This window comes from Ambystoma mexicanum, chromosome 9, assembly GCF_040938575.1.
Source record: "Ambystoma mexicanum isolate Mex_15411 chromosome 9, UKY_AmexF1_1, whole genome shotgun sequence".
Lineage (NCBI taxonomy): Eukaryota > Metazoa > Chordata > Amphibia > Caudata > Ambystomatidae > Ambystoma > Ambystoma mexicanum.
The window spans coordinates 1133345916-1133367873 of NC_090931.1; the positions used below are offsets into that span (position 1 = coordinate 1133345916).

At 43.3% G+C, this 21958-nt stretch overlaps 1 protein-coding gene across 1 annotated transcript in view; it reads right to left on the reverse strand.

The window, feature by feature from the left end:
* KIF5C (kinesin family member 5C) overlaps positions 1-21958 on the reverse strand; it is an 870858-nt gene that overhangs the window by 118134 nt on the left and 730766 nt on the right. Inside the window, exons 22-23 of the mRNA XM_069616501.1 lie at positions 16323-16394; positions 13624-13728 (exon numbers count right to left, since the gene is read on the reverse strand). Coding sequence (XP_069472602.1) covers positions 13624-13728; positions 16323-16394 — 177 coding nt within the window. The remainder of the gene's footprint in view (positions 1-13623; positions 13729-16322; positions 16395-21958) is intronic.

The following is a 21958-nucleotide window of genomic DNA, read 5'->3' on the forward strand; positions in this document are numbered from 1 at the left end:
GCACCAGGCCCAAGTAGGCCGTAAGCAAAAGCTTCCATGAACATTGAATGAGCAAGAGTTCGGTTGCTGACCATGCAGAATGAGCCCAGCGAAAGCAGACAGTCAAGGGCACAACGTTGCAAACTCTCATACCGCAAGCCGACGCCAAGGTCACACCTGCAAGATAAGCCAGGCACACAGTGAGAAATGCAATATTAATTGTGCAGAATTCTGCGTCAACCACGGTCCCACCTCACGTGACCAAGCCGAACCTGGTAGGGTGCCAAGCCCAGGAGGAAGAAGGCGCCTGGATCCCCCGTCTCAAGACACAGGCAGATACAATTAAGCGACTCAATGGACATCTGCAGCGGTGGGAGTAGTCGGCCTTCCTGCTTATGAATAAATCCTCACATTGTCTGCACATACCCATAGTGAAACATTGTTGCAAATGACAGGTGCACCGCGAGCTGGGAACAGCGATGGTCCCAGACTGGGGGGCTCGCGGGTGGACCAATCAGAACATGGGGCCTTTATCACTGACGCCATTAACATTGACCAATCCTCAGGGGTCTCCATGTAACAATTTTTATGTATCAAACTGAAGGGACAACCCAAGTATACCACCTGACTGACCCTTAACCATTAACAACGTTCTCTATACGTATGCTATACTAACCCTACCACTCGGGGAACCAATCCAGAGTGGCGATAGGTTTTTTGCTAACTTTCTCAGGTGACGCAAGTAGCGCGTCATACTAAAGTAAAAAGGGCCTGCGAGCCCCACGATGTTGAGAGTGTCAGGACGGACGCGTACGATCCTTGACCCATCCCTGCCGTTTTGTTTAATAAACAGCAGAATCACCTTGCTTCTTGCGTGTGTCTCATACTCTATCTCTTTTGGGATATACGGGAGGAGTTGGGGCCTCCCTGTCCGGAGGTCCGCGGACGGCCCAGCCGACCCCGGGAGTATTTCCCCCCCGACACCACTGTGATACTCTATTTCTGATTAGCGTGGGTGGGGCCATGTGGATAGGAGTGGACAGTGGTCTATTGGTGGAGAGCGTAAATAAAAGTAAGTGGTGGTCGGTCCAGGCTAGTGGTGAAACGGAAAGGATGTTGGCATGGCAGTTGTGGTCTGCCACCCAATCTAGTATTCTACCTTTGTTGTGGGTGGGGGTTGTGCTTCTTTGGGTGAAGCCTTATTCTGATAGAGTATTCGTGATGGGCAAGGCAGGCTGATCTGAAGGGTCATTGAAACCCAGCTTAAGGCCACCTAATAGTAATGCTTGCGTTGAGCTTTTGAGGTTGTTAGCTAGGATCATATTAATGTCATCCTCAAAAGTCCCAGCTGGGCCCGGGGGGTGATGTATCAAATGGATGTTAAGGGTTTGAGAATTAATCAGGGGTACTTTGACTGACAATAATTCACATGATTGAATATCGTATGAGGGGCTAATCTCATGGAGAGGCTGCATTTACAGATAATGGTGATACCGCCTCCTCTAGTCCCTTGTCTATCTTGTCTCAAAATAGTATATTGGGGACTGCTAGCATGAGCATAGGGCCTGCTGCTGCGTGTTGCCATGTCTCGGTGATGGCAAAGAAGTATAAGTTGTCCTTCAAAATAAGATCAGCGATCTCCGTGGCATGAGCTACTAGGGATCTAGAATTTATCAAAGCTCCTTTAATAGGCGGGATGGTGAGAGCTGTAGTAGCTGGGTGGGAAGCTGGCTGGTCTTTAGGGTTCAAGTATTGGACTGTACATCTTTTTGTCTTTGGAGGGCAGTTGTGTGCCAACTCGGTACTTATGGGCATAGGGCCAGGCCGAGTTTTGGGTGTCCTTTTTCCTACAGAGATGGGTAACGAGCTTCTGGGGGCTCATATATTTTAGCTAGTCTGGCTCTAAGGCATGTATTCCTAGATTCCGTTGTGCAGGGGTTACTCAACATTTGATGTGAGGAGTCATCCACAGCGCGAGCTGAATAAGATGCTCATTGGCTCTGCTGTGCAGCCAGCTAGCACTGACACTTCAAACGAGAGCGAGTGTGAGCCACAGGGAGTGTTTGGCTCACAGCTGGTGCGGGGTGACTGGAGTCCGGCTCCAGAGCAGAGCGGATGGTGACAATGTAAAATGGATCCGCAAGAACTGGAAACTTTAAGTGATTATAAATACAGAAATTACTCCTCAGTAATTGAGAAGGCTCTGAGAAACTTTGAGTCCTCCAGCGAGTGGGCTGATCTAATTTCTTCGCTTGGCAAGCTCAACAAGGGGACTCCTTTCCTTGGCTCCATGAAGAAGGCTGTGACCCACTAAAGCCGAAACGTCCTGGGACTCCTTTACCCTAGCCGTGTGGCAGGGTCCCCCTTAAATCTTAGTAGAGATTTACTTCAGTGACGTCAATCAACTACTTTTTGGTCACCCTTTAGCCTGGCTTAGTTAGACCCATCCAAGGACTTTACTTTTGAGGATTATTTAGGTTTCACCAGTTACATGTTGATTTGGGTAAACCTGTTGGGTTAAATTGATCTACAATTAAAAAAACTGAATGTATCAGCAACAATAGGATGCCTTTATACTTCTGTCATGTTTTGTACTAGTGACAACACACAGCATGTGCATGTTTGACTTTGCTTTATTCTCTGCTACATGCCTTTCATCTGTATTTGTTTGTATTTTGATGTGTGATTTGGGTGAAAAATGTACACCCATGTATATTGTACTTACAACTCCTTCACAAATTGTGTAAAAGAATAAGGACAGCCACTTAATAAAAGCTGTTCTCTCGCAAACTAATGATCTAGCACATGTGGATTATTACGTTTTTTTCATGTACTGCTATCCTTGGCAATATATAAATTTTGACACCCAAAGGTAACACATTGTCTTTAAACTTAGACTGCAGTTAATAAGCTGCAGTCGGCTTAGACTTCACCAGTCAGGACACCCCCCCCCCTTCTTGTACACAGTCATCTATAGCCAGCAGTTGTTTCATTATCGTGTTGTTAGGCAGGTCAGGGGGTGTCATGGTAGGTAAGTCCCCAAGTGCCTGTGTATGGCGTCTAGCGAAGCAAAGTATAAAGCTTGATATTAGTATTGAAGTACAAATAGTTTGGCTGGTAGCTTTAGTGAACATGAGACTTAGTGATGGAATCATTTTGTCACAATTACGTATATACACCATGCAGATAGTGTAGGTGTATAAATAGAGCTCTTTGTCAAATTAGCATAATGGTATCTAGGTGTGGGAGGGGTAATTAGGTTACCTAACCGTAATGTGGTTCAGTTGGTTAAGAGGCTTCATCAAATGCAGGAGATAGCATTGCAATATACCCCCGGGCAATAGGTACTAGTGGCATTTGGGCACATAGAGCTGGATGAAGGGGTACAACGTGTGAGTTCAGCTAGTAAACGTGCTATATTGTGTGCGTGATAAGTTATCAGCAGAACACAGTAGACAGAGTCAAGTGGTATATGGGCACATTAAATAAATGCAGCGGGCAGTGGGTGGGCAACATACTATAACACATTGCGGTATTGTATAAAACCAATGAACATGAAACCAGGCCCAGGTGTATAATTACACTAAGCGAATGTAGCAGGCATTCTGTTTGGCAAAGGGCAGCATACTATAACACAATCAAGTACCGTATGTAACCAATGAGCGAAAGCATTAATGCAGTTTTCTATGAACAAGTTTAGGTCAGATGGGTAGTCAAAGAGACAAAAAGGGATAGCAAGTGGTTACAATATGTAGGCAGGTTCAGCTAGTGGGCAGATGCTACGATCCCATGCAAATAGCATGTAGCGGGAGCAAGTTCAGCTGACGCAGGTGCAACAAGCGAGTTTAAGTGGCCCAAGAAAATTATGCAGACAAAGTTATGCAGACAGTTATATGCGACATATTGGAAAGACAGATTGTTTGCGTCACTTTCGTCAAGACAGCTAATGTTATACAAGTCAAACCACATTTGCAATTTGGCAAGTTTGGGCTTGTGGAGTGCACATAATAGCAGTGTGTCACGTAGCGTCCGTGATGAAGTTGCAAGTATAGTATGATAATCTTGTAGGTTGATCTAAGGGTGGAATGGGATAGTTTATGGACAACTGATTACCATACTGTTGGTAAAGGGTAGAGCAAGTTCGAGTATTGATGGGCCGTTGGGAACAGGTAATTTGCTAAGCGTAGGATTCCCTTTTAATTAATTATTCTTTTCTCACTTTGGGTCCCAGACTCGCAATATCCAGAATGCCTTGGTTTAATCTCCTGCCAAGCAAATGTCCTTTTATGGACTTCTCATTTGGGTTTGAGTCCAATATTCGCAATATTTAGAATGGCATGGTTCACTCTCCTGACAAGCCATTCTCTCACTTTGGACACACAATATTAATTCCCAGGATCCCAGACACACTTATTCCAGCTTCTGCCTTCACCTCCCTTGCTTCCCCAGACCTCCAGCACCTCTTGGGTAACTCGCTTACATGTGTGTCTCTTCCCTGCAGGTACCAGCATTTCCCTAGCAGCTGCTACCTTTCTCTAAGCTCTGGTGGTATTCGGGAAAGGATGAGGTCCACCATGGGTCTTCCGACGTCCACTTCTCCCCAGCTGCGTCCTCCCTCTCAGAGCTTTGCCAGTGTCTGGTATGCCTGGAGGTTTGACTCTGCAATAGCATGAGCAGTCCTTCGGTCCTGGTCCACGTACGGGTTCTCCCTCTCCTCTGCTCACAGCTTCCCTTCTGGCTCTCATCTGCTCGGCTGACCGATTTCCTCCTCAGAGGACAGCTCTCCTTTGGCGTCTCAGCTGAGCCCTCTTTGAACTCCCGTGCTGGATGGTTGAATTGCTTTGGGCCAATCACATACCGTCTGCTTCTCAAGAGTGATCCTTGGACTCCTGGTTATCTTCACAGTACTCAAAATAGAAACACATGTAGCATACTTTGCATTTTCTGATGTTTTAGTCTTTGTAAGTATATTAGGTCGACTAGCTTGACAATAGAACATGTTTGCCCTATTAACAAAGGGGGAAGCAGGATTTAACATTGGAGAAGGATTTAGATGTATTGATGCACGGGTATACTGCGTTCTCTGAGAATGGTTGTTCCTAATACTATAAGGGACTTCCTCCCCCACGTGATCCTCCCTCAGTGGACCACCCCCAGGTGACTATTGTACTGTGGACGGATTGTCATGGCCCCAAGGAAAGGTCTCCCTGTAGGGAGAAGGAACGATATATTCTGATTTGCCACAGTTTACATGGATTTCCAAGGACGCAGATTTGATATCCTTGCTCCTGGAGACCACACACATTTCTGAATTGTTGCATTCTAAGCAGAATGCAACAAGCGATATGCTGTAATTTTCCAGGATTTGGAATGAGTGCAAATAGTTCCATTTATTCTAGGTTTTCATTAAATGAAGACTATAATGTCAAAGCGTATTTCAATATATGACTGATCTCCATGGTATGAGGGTGATCTGAAATAGGATTATGGATAGGTTTAGTATGTGGGTGTCTAACCTCAGCCAATGAGGGCTTTGGAAGTAACTATTGAGTGTAACTGATTGTAGGCTAGACTAACAACATGTTCATTTACAGAGGCTTTAGACCAATGGAATCATTCCAAGTCAGAGATACCTGGACTTGGGAGGCATTACATGCTATTAATGATTGGCACACAAATTAGACGAGAAAGAGGAAATAAAAAAAGAAGGGAAGGGACAAGGATGATGAGGAAGAAGTGGACTTAAGATAAGAAGCTCCTAATGAAGGTCCTTGAACCAAATTAAAACACAGAAGATACAACTTCAGCTCAGAGATGCTGACACAGAACCTAGAGGGGGAGAGGATTCAAGAGGTCAGTTGATCCAGGCCGGACATCCAAAGGGAGAAAGAGTCAAGCAGAAGACGAGAATAGAGGATGGAGGGACCAGGACAGAGGGAACATGACTACCCAGAGGAATCTTCAGACTCACCAGCCTAATCTGAGATTCTCGGTCTTGTTTTCAACTACAGCTTTTTAAAAGTGAACACATCGCATCTGTGATTAACTTGCATATCTATTTATAACTCAATAGAATGCAGTGTGTGTTTATCTCCATCGATTACTATTAATAACTCAGTCCCCTGGTTTCTGTAGGAGCAAGGCTCTACCTGCATTTGTATTCTCTATGGGAACCCACCATCAGTTGGATTGCAAGACCTGATAAGTTTCCATTAAACCAAAAAAATTAGCCACATTAATGTTCCTATTGAGCATCTCTTTTACAGTGCATAGAGGGTGGATGTCGGATTCTTGTTTTATGGAGAGTAAAACACAATACCCTTTGGTTTGGATTAAGGCTTACATTAAGCTTCCCCTATAAAATCAAACAATTTTAAGTCCAACCATTTTGATTTTCTGGACTTTATGCATAAAAATTATAGAAATTAAGGCAGTGTTCACCAAAATACATCACTCCAATTAACTGATTATGGATTTGCCTCCATTTTACCTTGTGATCTTTTCCAAGTGTGTGATTTTAATGATCTGTCGAGATTAAACTGCATCATCAGTGCATTACATGGTAACACCAATAAGGTCCCTGTGTTAATGTTGGAACAAGTAATTTTAAATTCAGTAAAAATGCCAATTGCATTATTCTGAGCCATCATTTCCCTATATTGTTTCAAAAAATGCATCCTTTTGAGTAAGATTGTAATTTCTGTTATATGTTGCTTAGTCATTCTAAGTGGTGAATTTAAACAGGCAGACCGCGCTGCATATTATTTGTGTCTATGCTAAAAGCCTGTGTTTGCAAACAGTGAAATGTGGGAACGACACCTACGTTGTTGGGTCTGAATGTAAATTGTATAAGACATTCAAATCTGAAATAAAAATATTGTTACAAAATGGTTTATTGTTGCAGTGGAATGGGATTGTTTTATTGCTAACAATTAAACTGGGGTGGGGCTTTCCAATTCAAAAATCTAAAACAGGTGATTTAGAAAATGCTGTTCTGCGATGGGGTGTTGTCTTGCACCGAATGTTGTCATACAATTAAAGAATTGATAGATTATTTTTCCTAAAAACTAATTTGACTTCTGGCTGCTTGTTTAGTCACCTGTGAGGGGAAAAAAAGACCCACAATCTTAACATATTCCCTGACTGCCATACGAATATAATGAGTGGGGTAGGCAGTGAATAAGTCGAAAACATGTCTAAAGACGTAATGTTGAAAAAATAAAATGTCGAAATTTCTTTTCCCGAATATTTCATTTTGCATGTTTTTTTTGCTTTTGTGCGTTTAAAAAAAGGGTTAAAAAAAGGGGAAGGTGGGGGGGAACCCCCCCCCCATTTCGAACAGAAAATTTTAAAAAATGACATTCGTTTTCGACATTTTGTATTTCGACTTTATCACTTAAAACCAATGAGAGGTCACTAAAAGATGGAAATTAAAAACAAAAGTGAAAAAAGGAGAGAAAGAAAAAGAATACAGTGCATAGAGCCGGGAGGAGGGGTTGGGGTATGAGTGGACCTACGTTTACATTAAAAAGAAAAACAAAAGTTTGGAAAAATACAGGTTATCGAGAAATTGTAATTTTCGCCTATTTGCTAAAAGAAGAAATTCAAACTGAAGACATAGAATAAAGGGTAAGTTGTAGGCACAGTGTATGTTCATAATAAATAATGAATCACTGAAAGCCCAATCAAGGAAGGGTTCTAAAAAATGTAGTTCACAGCAGTTTTAGAATCTAGGGCGTTTCGGTATGTGGACATTTTGACCGTACATTTCGCAATTGAAGTCAGAGGCCCTGAGGCAAAGATGCAGGCATATGCTGTAGGCATAATTTGGGGTTACCTGGAGGCCCTGCAATGGGTTTACTCTCAATTATAACTTGAACAAGGTAGTATTTAGTGTAGGTGGCAATATCATATTTCCTGAGTAACTAGAACATGGATTGCCAGAAGAATAGATTTGCTTGATAAACTCTTATTCTTGAGGATTTGCTGGAAAAGTTATTTTTTTAGATTTATCCAAAAGAGGTGTCGGGTAGCACCAAAGGAAGGTCTGAATACAGGGTGTTCTAGGTGATCTGAACAGAACCCCTTAATGTTTTACTGCGTGCTTTGAAACTTTTAAACCTCAGGGTTGTTCAGTGCAGATTCTCTCTATTACTTCACGTGCACAGCCGTCAAACTGTATAAGTTAGTAGACAACTTTAGCATGTATTTTATGGACAAACCATGTGCTTCTACATTCTACCATTCTACCCTACCTCATTTCCTCAGCCAGCCTTGGTGGTTCCACCCTCTGCCCGCACCCTAACACTGGATTGGTGTTCCTCTGGGGCAAGATATCCTATTTTAGCCATTCCCAGAGTGTGCAAGCACTCCTCATTGTCTTGCTCATACCTGGTGAGTTTCGATCAGGCCTTTGGCCCACGCTTCCCTTGCCCTTAATTGCTTTGTGCGTTTGCACTCTCTGCACTGCCTACCTTCTGCTCCAGCCCACCTTGCTTCCACCCTCCGTCCTCCCCCCGACACCGGATTGGTGTTCCTTTGGGGTCAGGCGACCCAGTAGCACAGCTTCTTAAGAGCAAGTCACAGGGCAGCCGGTAATGGGCACATGCCAGGGGCGCCTTCCCTAACTATTTTCCTGTTTGCCTAACGCTCTAGCACTGCCAGATGCCTTGCTCTCCATCTACAGCTATTCTCTGGTAAGGGATGCCTACATTAAATGTCACCACGGTTTAGATTTTGCCACTCTTGCATTTTGCCACCCAGAGTGTTCCAAGTGAAGGTTTTCTGCTTTGAGTCTGGCTACTGGTGTATTTTGACACACTTGCATTTTATTTTGCTTCCCAGAGTGTTCCAAATGTAGGTTTACTGCTTTGAGCCTCCCAACTGGTGAATTTGACCACACTTGTATTTTTTTCTACCCAGAGTGTTCCAAATGTAGGTCTGCTGCTTTGAATCTCACCACTGTTCTGCCACACCTGCGTTTGCCTCCCGAGTGTTCTCAGCTTAGAATCGCTCCATTGATTCTCGCCACGAGTTTCTGACACACTTACATTTTCCCTCAACTCTGATATTTTACTGCACTCTCATTTCACTCACAGAACACAGCTGGGCCCCAAGAAACAATTCACTTTGACACAGCAGCACCCGTTCTTTGTGCCTTTGCAATATGGGCTGCTGTTAGAGACCAAGCCATTATCTACCTACCTTCAACGTGGCAATAAATGCGCATGCGCTTTTTACCACTCCGTTCATTACTTTTTAAGACATACTATGGTCTCCCAGAGGCCCTTCATCCTCACAGCGCTTCAAAGCCATGCCAATGGCAGTAGTCTAGACAACAAACGATGTGATGCTGTCACTGGCATACATCAGAAGAAGTCAACATTACAGTGCAGCCACATAATCGAGTTTCCAATACAACTGCATGTCAGCTAGATCTTTTGAAAAAAAAATAAAAACAAACATTTGAGCAGGTCATGAACTCTAGCATAGAAATAGCGAAAAACTTTAGAACCTGTTCAGAAAAGAGCATGCAAGAGAACGAAGGTCATAATCGCAGTACAGTAAAAAAAAAATGCAAGGGTTTGTGCATGTTTTTTTTTCTTTTCCTGTGAAATGCTTCTCCATTTGTGAGGTGAAGCAAGGGAACTGATCAGAATGTATGTCCCCATCGACCCCAGCTCAGAAATATGGGAACATCTCCTGCTGCATGAGATTTTGATGCTGGGTGAGATGCTATGATTTCTACATGTTTTCTACACCTACAAAACGCAGGCACATTCATAGGTAAGCAGGTACATTTCTCCTGCCATAGATGTACATAATGCGAGACATTTACAATGGGATTACTACATGGTGTCAATATAACACAGAAACCCGGGCCAGCTATAATGCCCTTGATATATGTATGAGCACTAAGGAAAAGGATCAAGATATTTATTTTATTTTTTATTTCATTTGCATTTTTGTCCCTACACAGAGAATCTCGCAGTTCTTTGCAAGGTTCAAAGGGTGAGAGTTAAAACATAAATTACAACCTGTTGTCAGGAAAGGATACGAAGATTAGGATAGACAAGTGATAGTAAGGAGGGGGGAGAGGCTGGATTACATGTGGGGAAACGGGTATGTGTTGAGACTCTTTTTCTTAAAATGGTGATGGAGGGTGCATTGTGGATGTGAAATGATAGGGTGTTCCATATGAGTGCCCAGTGGGTAAATGCTTGTTTTTGGATGCATGTTTGTTTGCAGACTGGAATTTGTAGAAGATGCTGGGTCACAAGTCTAGGTGATGGGTTTCAGTTTTTGTGAAGTTAAGATGGTGTCTTGAGGTGGATGGCTTTGGAAACAATGCAACTCATTTGAAGGCAATTCTCTGGCACATGGGAGTCAGTGGAATCAGTGAAAGCTTGGTGATGCGTGAATTGTTGGTTGAATAGTGACGGATTCTTGCTGCTGCGTTTTTTATGGCTTTAATGGCGCTGTTGCGGAGTCAAGAAAGGCGAGCATCATCATATACCAGCTTGGACAGAACCAGTGCTTGAACTGTGGTGCAGAAGTCACAGGGTCCGGGGGGTGGTTGTGTTTTATAATGTGTAGGAGGTGTAATTGTAGATTGCATGTTTTGGTGGTATGCGGTGTGTGACGGAAAGGTTGGGGTGGTGGTGAAGCCCTGGGATTTGACAGGTTCAGAGAGAGATACACATTGGTTGTCTGTGACAAGATCTTTGATCCAGAGGCTGAAGTCCGGTTTGTGCCTCATTGTTAGGGGTGAGAGGGAGTGAAAGTGAGGTTTTCTGTTTTAAAAGGGTGAACTTGAGGATGTGGGTGGTCATACAAGTGGTGATGGTGGAGACACATTCTGAGGGTATGGAGTTGTAAAGGGGATCAGATTTGGAAGTTTATTTGTGCACATTAGTGGAACTGGACATTGTGTTTGCTAAGGGTTTGGTCAAGGCATTCTACAACTAGGTTAAGATGGGTGTAAACTGGGAGCAATCTTGCAGGGCCTTGTACTTGACTGGTGTGGGGCCAGAATGATAAGGGGTCATGGAGACAAAGTGTGGTCTGTGTCAGGGGTTAGCAATGTGAGGCGGACAACTTTGTGGGGGTTTTCAAAAGATGCCATTTTATTAACTCAAAAGGTTGGATAGACCCCTCACTATCCCTACCCTGACGAGGATTTCCCTGCTTAAAATAAACTAAAGGAAACACTCTAACAAAAGGTCTCTGTCCTTCACACCTACATAAAGTAGGTAACTCAACAAGGTAATGCATGGCAGTTCAAAGGCAACACACTAGAACAGTAAATTCACAATATGATAACAGCCTCTCCTTATAATATGGGTGAATTGTCCTTCCCCAGATTCAAACAGGATTCCGTTGCACAATTCCAAAAGAAATAAGGAAATCCTGTTTTTTAACAAAGTTCCAACAAAGTTCTTTGGGACCCGATAACAAAACGTTACAACACTTTAGAATGGTTCAATAAAGATTATTTCTCTTCCACCTGTAATCACAAGGCTCAAAACAATCTTCTTTGCATAAAAAAATATATGTCCTTAATTCATCAGTATTAACATACATTGTCTTTTACCAGGATGCTTCTGCAACAACATAATAGTTCTGATGATATAGAAACACTTCTGCAGCAGTTTCATACAGTTCTTGCTTCAGCAATAAATGTGTTTCAGGATAATTTGTCAACACCACTTCACACCACTGCATCAACTTCCACCTGGTTTACTTCCATACCAGCTACTAATTCAATCACACCTGGTTTACTCCCATGACAGGCCTACTACTTCAAAGTTAGCTGTTCTGTTATACTCCCCTGCCCGAACAGCATAAAAGGTTACCACAACCTCCGATCTGGTATACTTCCCTGCCAGATCAGTAACTTTCAAACAACAAGTGCCTCTGTATTTAAGATCAGATTTCAACAACTTTACAACATCAGGTTTCAAGCAATTCTTTAGGGAAGGCAAGATTCACATTGGTGAAGGCAAATTCCTTTCAGGATCGGCTACTGCTCGTCACTCAATGGTGATCCTGGCGTCCTCTTCCTCCACCAGTCTCTGCTTCTGCTGCAACGTGTAGAGTTTCACATCTCCTCCACCTACAACTACTGCTCTGCTCCTTCTCACTAATGGCCTGCACCTGAGGGGGCCTTTCAAGCCTCTCAGTCTCCCTCAGGTGTGGGTCATTCCCATTAACAAGCTGCAGTATGCAGTTTTGTTCCTCTTCAGCCCTCTTCTTCATCCCAGTACTTCGGGGATTATGGGAATTGTAGTCCCTAATGTAAAAAGAGTCTTTCTGTTCCCAATAATATTCTATATAGGAATATCAAAAGGATCAATCACAAGAGTTTATTTTATAGAAAAATGAAGCTTTTTAGAGTTTAAGTTATTATTCATAGACTCACTGTACCTTTGGGACTTAGGGGAGCTTCCAGCTCTATTAGTCTCCACAGTTTTAGAAGGGGTTTAATGTCTCCTAATGCCTAAGGGTTTTTACCCACATTAAGATGTTCAACTTGGGGATCTAAAGATTATTCTGACAACAAGCCATTACATACTTTGGCACTGAGGAGGTGTCTTGCCTAGAGGAAGACAAATATTGCGTCCCACCCAACAAAGTCCTCGTATTTCCCTGGGCCTTTTCCCCTCCCATGTGATCCTCATGCAGAACACCACCCCCAAGGTCAGGATCACAAAGCTTCATCACATCTGTCAGTGAGGAGGGAGTTGAACCTTTAAAGGAGGAAGCCTGAGTTTAATCTAGTGGGATCGGGAGTGGAGTAGAATGGTGTGGTGGATGGCAACGGCTGCAGAGAGGTCAAAGAATATGAATAGAGTGATGTTGTTGAGGTCATCAAGGATGTGAAGTGTAGCGAGCGGTCTGAGCGCTGTAGGCAGGTATAAAGCCAGATTAGAACGAGTGAGGAGGTTGTTTGTGGATATGGGTTGTTTGAGTTGATTTGTGATGAAGCATTTCATGATTCTGGCAAGGTATGGCAGGATAGTAATGGGACAGTAATTTACTGGGAGCGTGGGGGGGGGTCAAGAGATTTATCTGCGGTGGGGAGATATTTGTCCAGTTTTGGGTGCAGAGGTGATAGCACCATATGAGTGAAAGAAGTCAATTATGTTGAATCAGTGTGGAGTGGTAATGCAATTTGATGTGGCTTAAGGTGGGAATACATCATCAAGGAAGTGTGCAGGTTTTTTCATTGTAGAAATATAGCGCAGGGAGACTATGCATGACGGCGCAAACATTTGTGGTCTTCTATTTGCTATTCTGAACGTATCTAAAAGGAATGAGGCCAATGCTATTATTCAGGCAAGACTGAAGTAATATGCTAAGCAAGCTCTTCAATGTTTCTGCACTGGAAAAGGCACACTAGCAAAACCTAACTGCAAAGAAACTATCAAATAGTGAATTAATATCAACTCCTTTACACATCTGTGCATGATGGGGATCCCAGTGGTAGTTATTAATGTAACCACTAAAAGGATGATGTAGTTTAAAATTCAGGAGATTACATACACCATAACAATGCAGCCACCTAGAGTCAATAGAAAAGACAAATATGTGCTGAACACACGAGGACAATTGTACATTGTATGCTACCGTTGTTCAACTCACCTGTTTGTGAACTTTTGTAAGTTGCTCCAAGTTGTTCTCAAGAAAGGATATTTTCTGTTTCTGAGCTGCACTCCCTCCTCCTTCATCACTGTCAAGCTCAACACTCTGTAGAAAAATCCAAGTATAGATGTATTTTAATAATCTGTTACACACTGTTTTAGTTATTCTCCAGTCAAAATTTGATATAGCATTTATTCAAAAATAGCGCACATGTTCTGAAAAAATGTGTAATGCGCACCAGTGAGAGGGTTATAAAACTGTGCATTACAGTAATTTAATTTGAGTTAGCTCATGGCAATGGATGCTGTCCTGCTAACAGTGTGTTGCTATGAGTGTACAGCACAGCCACATAACTTCCACCAGTTTCCAACTACTCGGATGTGTAAGCAACATGTTTGTTTGGAGGTGATCAATTTGATTCCAAATATGTATTTGCTTTTTCCTTGTATTTGCTTTTTATCTCATTGAGGATTCGGGCTCTGTGCAACTGCAGCTAGAATGCGGTGTGTATTGATTTAAGGACACTCGCGGTTCATTTTTCATTGCGGAGCCTATATGTGGACATTAAAACCTACAAAACAGAGACCTGGCAAACGCTACATTGTCATACTTCTTTCTGAAATTACACAAAAATAAACTGATGCAACCCAGTTTTGACGTCGCCATCTTGACCAACTACCAAGGCCTGGGGAAGTCTCTGTGGACAAGGAGTGCGGCCTACCAGGGTCCTGAACCGTCGATCTGGAGGAGGTAAAGGGAGGAAATACTCAGAGGCCTCTCCCCATTCCCCAATAAGGGCCCACTATCCAAGTGTACCCTTCTGTCTGTCCCACTCTGTAGTGCTTTTATGAGTGTAACAGGATCAATTACGAGTCATGAACTGCCCCAAGAAGAAAATAAGGCAGAAGACTAGTGGCGGCAGCAGCAGAGTGTGCGGGTGGGGAAACAGCAGTATTAGTCACTGCTACTCTGCAGGCTAACCTGCAACATATTACCCACCACTTTGGCACTTCCCCGTTTCACAACATAGGGCGCAGATGTAATAAGAACATTAAACCAAAGGGAAGGATTACAATAAGCTTCAAGAAAGCTTAATCAAAACAATAAACACACAAAGAGCGATAAAAGGCTCAAAGAAGCTAGAGCAAAGGTGGCAGTTGCAATGAACCAGCAGAAGAGGAACATGAAATGCTGACAGTTTAAGGTCAGTGCCAACATGTTTACCTTAGCACATGCACATAACCAATGCTGGGCACTGTTATCATAAAACTTCACAGGTATTCATGCTGCATAGAAATCTGAAGCATCAACTATACAATCTAGGTTGAGCAAGAGGAGTGCAATGGTTGCAACTCACAACGTAGCATCCTTATCTTCCTGTGACACAATGTGTTAAAAGGATCTCTAAACATTTTACAAATATCACTCGTTTTTTTGACCTACTGCTGAATTGGGCTTCAATGTGTAGGCACCTCATTCGAGGAGAGGTTGCCTGGACTACACAGCACCTCAGTGTGCTTGCTGCTTCTCCTGCTGTAAGCTTAGAGCCATGCGAGTCATTGCAAAGCTTTCACGCAGGACAGGCCTATAATGAGCATATGTGACTCTCACCTATTTATAAAGCGATGGCTTGAGTCACAGTCGCGGCACTGCTCAGGAATGCTGAATAGAGAAATGCCACTTTATTACAGTATTATTAGGTTTTTGGTACCACGCCACCTCACCACCGTAGTATTCTCACCGAAAGAGTCCTTTTTGTAAGTGCTAAATTTGCCCCCCACCCTGAAATATGTAAATGAGAACTATATAGTGTGGGAAATCAAGCAGTGCAGAGCGTAAAAAGGCTGCTTCAAAAATATTTCAACTTTAGCAATGAAATGTAACTTGTGTGTGCTTTGAAATTCAGCATGCCACAAAAACAGTACACGTGGCTAACACTTCCAACAGGCATGACAGCACAATTGAATGGTTACAAATAGAGATATGATCCGCTGGTAAAACAGCCCTGTGAATTAACCGCTTGCCCCAGACACAGCAGGCTCGAAATACATAACATGAAAACATTTTAATAGTAACACATCACTTAAGCGCCAATAAACGAGATAAATCCAGCATGGAACGCCATATAAAAACGTGGAAGAGTTATAGGAGGGGTAAGCAGAGGCAATACAATTAGGAGGGGGGTCTGTATAGAATCAATGATTGTCGGCAAGGTCCTGCGTCATCGCGTTCCAGAACACGTGCACCCAACAGCCTAACCCGGACATTGCTGTGGAACCTACCAACTCACCCAATGACATCTGCACATGAAGGCCATCCCAGGGTCTCTTACTAGCGTAGAGGTTGGCTAACATTTCTGCTTCATGAAGTATTGATAAGCCAACATACCCGAAGAGGTTTACGTTTAGTGTACGTCAATTATAACACAGTAAAGCACCAAAGCGGAAAGAGGACCAAGTTTGGCAAATAATCATTTTACATAATTATTTAGTACATGGTTGCTTCCATTTTGCCATTTCAGTTTTAAAATGATGACATGTCAAACGCCATAAACAGGATGCTGCAGTCGTATATGTAAATTTAACAAGTAGGATAGTTACAGTATGCCAAGCAAAGAAAATGTGCAGATGGTGCAGATAAAAAAAAAAACACAAACAGCAACATTTCATATGCTCCAATTAAAAGGCATCTCAACCTACCTTTTTGACGCGTGTTGTGAGGTCCTGAATGAAGAGCTTGCGTAGGTTGTGAAGGGTTTGAAGTTCTCTGGCCTGGAAACAGAGAACATTGCCTCAGATTAATTCTGACACCGCATTTCACAGAAATGTATTTATAGCCTTGCCTTGGCGCACAGATGCACTTGTCAGGGTTGGATCTTGCAAGGAAGCCAGAATGAAATATTTAGAGCAAGAAATCCCAGCTCAGAAGATGTCTGGGAGCCTATGGATGCAAACAAATTAGAGTGCAGGAGCACAAGACAAATTTAGAGCACTAGCCTGAGAAAGGGGATGGTATTGTGGAACATGACCCAAACAATTAAACCACGAGGTTCTCATGCATTTTACTATTCAGCTGTGTCAGAAAACTACCTGTCTGGAAAGGTTTCTGTTTAAATGTGGACTTCTTACAACATGAAGCATCCCTAGTTACATGGCTGAAAGACGTGCTATCTGAAGTATATTAATGGCCTTGTCTGTGAAGGCTAAAGCATGCGTAGCAGAAACTTCCACCTTCAGAGCTGTACTCCACTTTACCCATTTTGAGTCACTAATTCAGGAGGGAGCCTTAAATGCAAGCTTTCTTTACAGGGTTCTTAGGCGGAGAGAAATGGCAGGCCTATATTCGAAAACAATCCTTATTCAACTTCCACGCAGACCCTATTAGTTAAACTATACAGATCCTCGCTCTCCACTGGAAATGAAAAAAGTACTACAAGATACAAATGTACCCAACATTTAGCCATTTTTCAAGCAGAGCATCCACTCAAATTCATGCAGTCCCAGGCAGGTTGTGAACCGCCAAGCCCTTTAGAAATGGAAGACTTCCAAGTAACCAAGACCTCACACCCAGATCTTTAATTTGGGATAGAAATATTGAGTACAGCTAGGCGGAAAAGGCCTATGAGGAGGGACAAAGCCTGTAGGTGGTGTTTGGTTATGTGCCCACTGTGGCAAGTCAGAAGAAGGATGCAGACACATTGAGGACATTTCAAAGACGGGTTTATTAAAGAATATGAACAAGGCCTAACTTTCCCTATAGCTATGGGGCGTTCCCTACCTATCAAACTAACTAAGGTGCTTGTCAGTCATCTGTGAATGTCCAAAGAACAAGGCCACAGTCCAAAACTAAAACTAACTGACCCTACCACTATTCTAACTAAAGTCAGGAGAATGACTTCTCCTGGGCTTTGCTTCTTGCTAATTGGTCTTCTTTCTGGTTCTTGATGGGTGATTTTTTAATAGTCTTGTACGACTTCTTTAATCAGTTCATGTAACTCTTTCAAGGTTTTAAGAGACTAATTCCTTCTCAAAATTAGGTTACTTTGACCTTGGGCTCATACCTTGATCCGTATTACTGTGTTTTGCATAAGTTTGTTTCCCCTCTTTCCTTTACGAATAAAGGGGCACTTTCCCCTTTTCACATAGTAGGGGTTATCCAGTATCTACAAATCTCCCTTTTGGGGTTGTCCCCTCTTCTTAATGAATAGTATTCTTTCTCCTTACAGAATTCTCTTGCTAGTTTATAGTCTGTCTTTTGACATATACAGCACTTTGCCTTTCTCCCCAGGCGTTTGTCTCTCTGTCTTAGTTTATCTCTCAATATTTATGGTATTTAGCTTTCTATCAATATAATCATTCCACTTTCAATGCTGTGCTCTCATCAATTCGACTGGGACGAGTATGAACAGTCTGATAACGATTCTCCGGCGGCCTCCCAGGTTTCCTAGCCTCCCACCCCCCACCCCCGTTACCTTGGAATCTCTGAGACAAAGTCGCTGGGGTATCAGTTTGCTCAGGATTCATTGTGCTCTTTGCTACGTCGACTAGTCCGGTTACACCGGTGTCCTGCGTTCCGTGCCTTCATTCTGGACACACTGGCACTTCTGTGGATATCCAGATGGAATGTGGTGTTGGCTGCCTAGTTGTTTTGTGGACCACCGGGCTACTACGAAGTTCCTGTAGTCACGCTACCACCTCACGCTACCACCATTAGCTTCTCGCTCTCTCCTTGTCAAAGGACACAACACATCTAGCGCTCTGCTTTCAACTTCAGTGCATTTTCCAAACTGGTTGGCTCGTGGGTTGCAGAGTCTCCTGCCCTCTCAGGTGTTACGTAGCCCTGGGACTTCCCCGGCTGATGTTCATGCTTCTCTTCCTCCACTTGTTGCAGCAGCTCTTTTCATTCCAGCATCCTCGTCCCAATTAAATGGGGTATTCCCATTTAAAGAGATTTGCTCTCCTTCTTGTTGACAAGAACATATGGTAGTTCTCTCCGCATACAGGTCTTTGTGTTGTTTATGCTTTTGTAGGTCTGATATTCCCAAGTAGGCCACTTTGGTGTATCCTTTAGAGTGTTCTTCACAGGAACAACCCATGGCCACTCCAATCCGTATGGCTATTCCCACCCAGTTCCTGCCCCTCTCCACCCAAAACACCTCTTTGTGCAAACTCAATCTCGCTGTAATGAAGCCTTACCATCAAACTTTGCACTCAAACTGCCTACCAGTGTTTTTTTCACAGCACTGTTCTGACGATTAATTACTTAATTGGAGCTTTAAACCCAATACATTTTGCACCTGCTACCATCAATGGCCAGTTAATATCAATGACCAGTTAAAACCACTGCGGCAGTTCTCGTCAAATACCTTTCCCATGCCTACATAAAAACCTACAACAGTTGGCATTGCCAAGGCTTGTTTTTTAAATTCCATTACAGTTAGCATAAAATTAATTTGACACACTTACAGCTTCTACCTTGGGGTCCTCGTAAGAAACAAACACAGCAAGGGTTATAAGATTACCACTGACTGCAAATGCCTCCCATTTAGATTCACTGTGTTCAAATGTACAGTGTGTGTGTGGATATCACAAAAGCATGATGTGGACTTTACTCGCAAGCACGTGCGTGTCCACCCCAGGACAGAATCTTGCCATAACTGTACACTTCTCTACATTTTATCCCTAATATGCTATCCCCAACATGGCTTCCTCCCTACCTGATCAAACCTACCCTTTATCATCAGGGGGATAGAGTCATGATAATTAATTGGAATTGTTCTTTTATAAGGCTTAATACCAGAGATAGGCTTCTAAGCGCTGGATCGGGATTCAAACCAGTGTTGTGCTGTGTGGTTTTGCTTCCAAGACAAATGTGTTGCTCCTGAGCTATCCCCCTCATCCTGTTTGGGATCTGCCTCGTCACTCACTTACTACGTGTTATTAGGTATGCCTTTGAGGCACTCTCCCTTGACACTTGTTTCTCATATTCTTTTGTTTATAGATTGCACCCTTAATCCCTTGACGGCGCTTCTCCATCTTTTGTTCTGTTCTTGCCCGATTCGCTTTGTTTTTGCAACCTTTTTTAGATCTCCTGTTACACACTAACCATTCCTGCACACCCATTCACACTCACACTTCCTTATTATAGCTCACACTCTCACCTTACTTTCCCAGACTCTCCCACGAATCTTAATGTGTGTCTCTCTTATTCACATACCTCTCTTTTCTCTTGGACCCTACCCCTCAACTGTCAATGTGAGCCAAGAACCACCGCATAAAAACAGGCCAATTTTGAATCTCACGGCTGTGTCAGCTGGGATCCCTGCCCCCAATGACGGCTTGCCTCATTCAGTTTTTTTGCAGTGCAAGTGTTTGGACTCTTCAGGATAGAAAGTACTAGACTGATTAAACCAGCAAATGCTCTGTGTAACCTCTTACATTTCCGTGTTGTACGAGCCATGTGTCTGACATCAGATCATAGCTGAGAGCAAGGGAGTGGCCAGTAACGTATCGGCCACGTGGGCTTCACACAGAAGAAAACAGGGACTTCTTAGAGCGATCCAGGACTTCTCCCCCAGCTACTGCATTGTCAGGAGGGTTCCGCGGCTGGGAGAAAGTGTCCAGGGAGGAGTGTAAATTCTACAGTGTTACCAAATGTTTCTGAAATTATTGCTTTGAAATATACAATGTAACCCCTTTAAAAAATGCTTAAGGAGAAGCACTGGCCAAAACTGTACTTATTTTACTTACCGTTCGTTCATTCGGTTGAATTCAGAAAATTCTGTACCCCTTGTAGCATGCTGGAGTAATGAGTCAGACAAAGGGATGGCAATTCATTATAATCTTTATTTAAATAATAATGAAAAAGGCCTCTTACCCAATCTCTAAATGGTTTTCCATACCAAACTAGCGAATAACTTGGGTGCTCATCGTCAAAGGTGGTTGTCAACTCAAAGTGTCGGTCCTCTGTCCAAACTAGCCTTCTCTAGTCCTACCACTAACAAAGACATTAACATAAATAGCTCCAGGACAATGACTCCCTTCTTCTGGTTCAATATTATATTGGGAATGGGGAATGGGGATGGGGATTGGTTAGTGGTGGTTGCTACATATACACTCTATAGGGTTCAAACATATAATTGGTTTATACTTGTCTGATGGCTCCTCCTGAGACCACCCCTATACCGATAAAGGTTAAACTATGTCATACCTACAACAGGTAATTGGTTGGCACCTTACTTCATGGGCAGCATAACATTGGGGTTTCTAATTGGTTGGCTTCTTGCTAACCAATCTTGGATACTTGGCAGGCTTTCAAGACATGAGCCAGGGGAGGGGTAGGGTGAGAGAGGCCCATGGGCTTTTCTTTAAGAAGTGACCATCCCTTATTCCTAGGCCATGAGGCCAGGGTGATGGCTTTGTAGGTGGCCTTGTGTGGCTTCATGTGTCTCGAGTACGGCAGGTGGCCTATCTGTATTTGCTTCTAATGAATAGACAATGTCTTCCAATTATGGGTCACGTGTGATGAGACAGTGTTTGGAATGAACAAGTTACTCTCGTACCTGGTAACGTTCTTTCGATGGGATGGTCCGATGACCTATTCCATATCTATGACAGTAATCACCACAGCTGTGCTGCTTCGGAACATTTTTGGCGTCTGCGTCCTGCGTCGATGACCTCGATACGCTGTCCTTGAGGGCCTCCGTCGAGCCGACGTCACCGGATGTTATAAGTAGGTCGCACGATGCCCGTAGCCTCAGTTGCAGTTTTTTCCCCAGAACATGTGGCACCAAACCACTGCCAGTATGACCACAGAAAGCCTTGCGGAAACGTAAGCTGCAATCGCATAAGAAATTCTGTAGCGGGGCAGGTAGGGAGGGAGCGATATAAAATACGTCGTCGGATCATCCCATCGAAAGAACGTTACCAGGTAAGAGTAACTTGTTCTTCGAGGGGATTGGGTCCTCCGACGTATTCCATATCTATGACAGACTCCCAAAGCTGTACCAACGTATGGAGGAGGGAAAAAGAATTTAGAATGTAGAAATTTAGAATGCCCAATCAAATTGCAGAGTAAAGGACCACCTTGCCAAAGGCCAGATCCTGCCCATGGATAGAATCTAGGGAGTAGTGTCGTACAAAAGTATGGACCGAAGCCCAAGTGGCTGCATCACAGATGTTACGAATAGTAACACCCCTTTGCAGGGCAGTAGAGGCAGCCATAACCCTAGTAAAATGAGCCCGTAAGCCTACCGGAGGGTCCTTACCTGCCAAGCGTTAACAGTCAGAAATTGCCAAGATATTCCATCCAGACAAAGTCTGCTTAGTAACAGCTT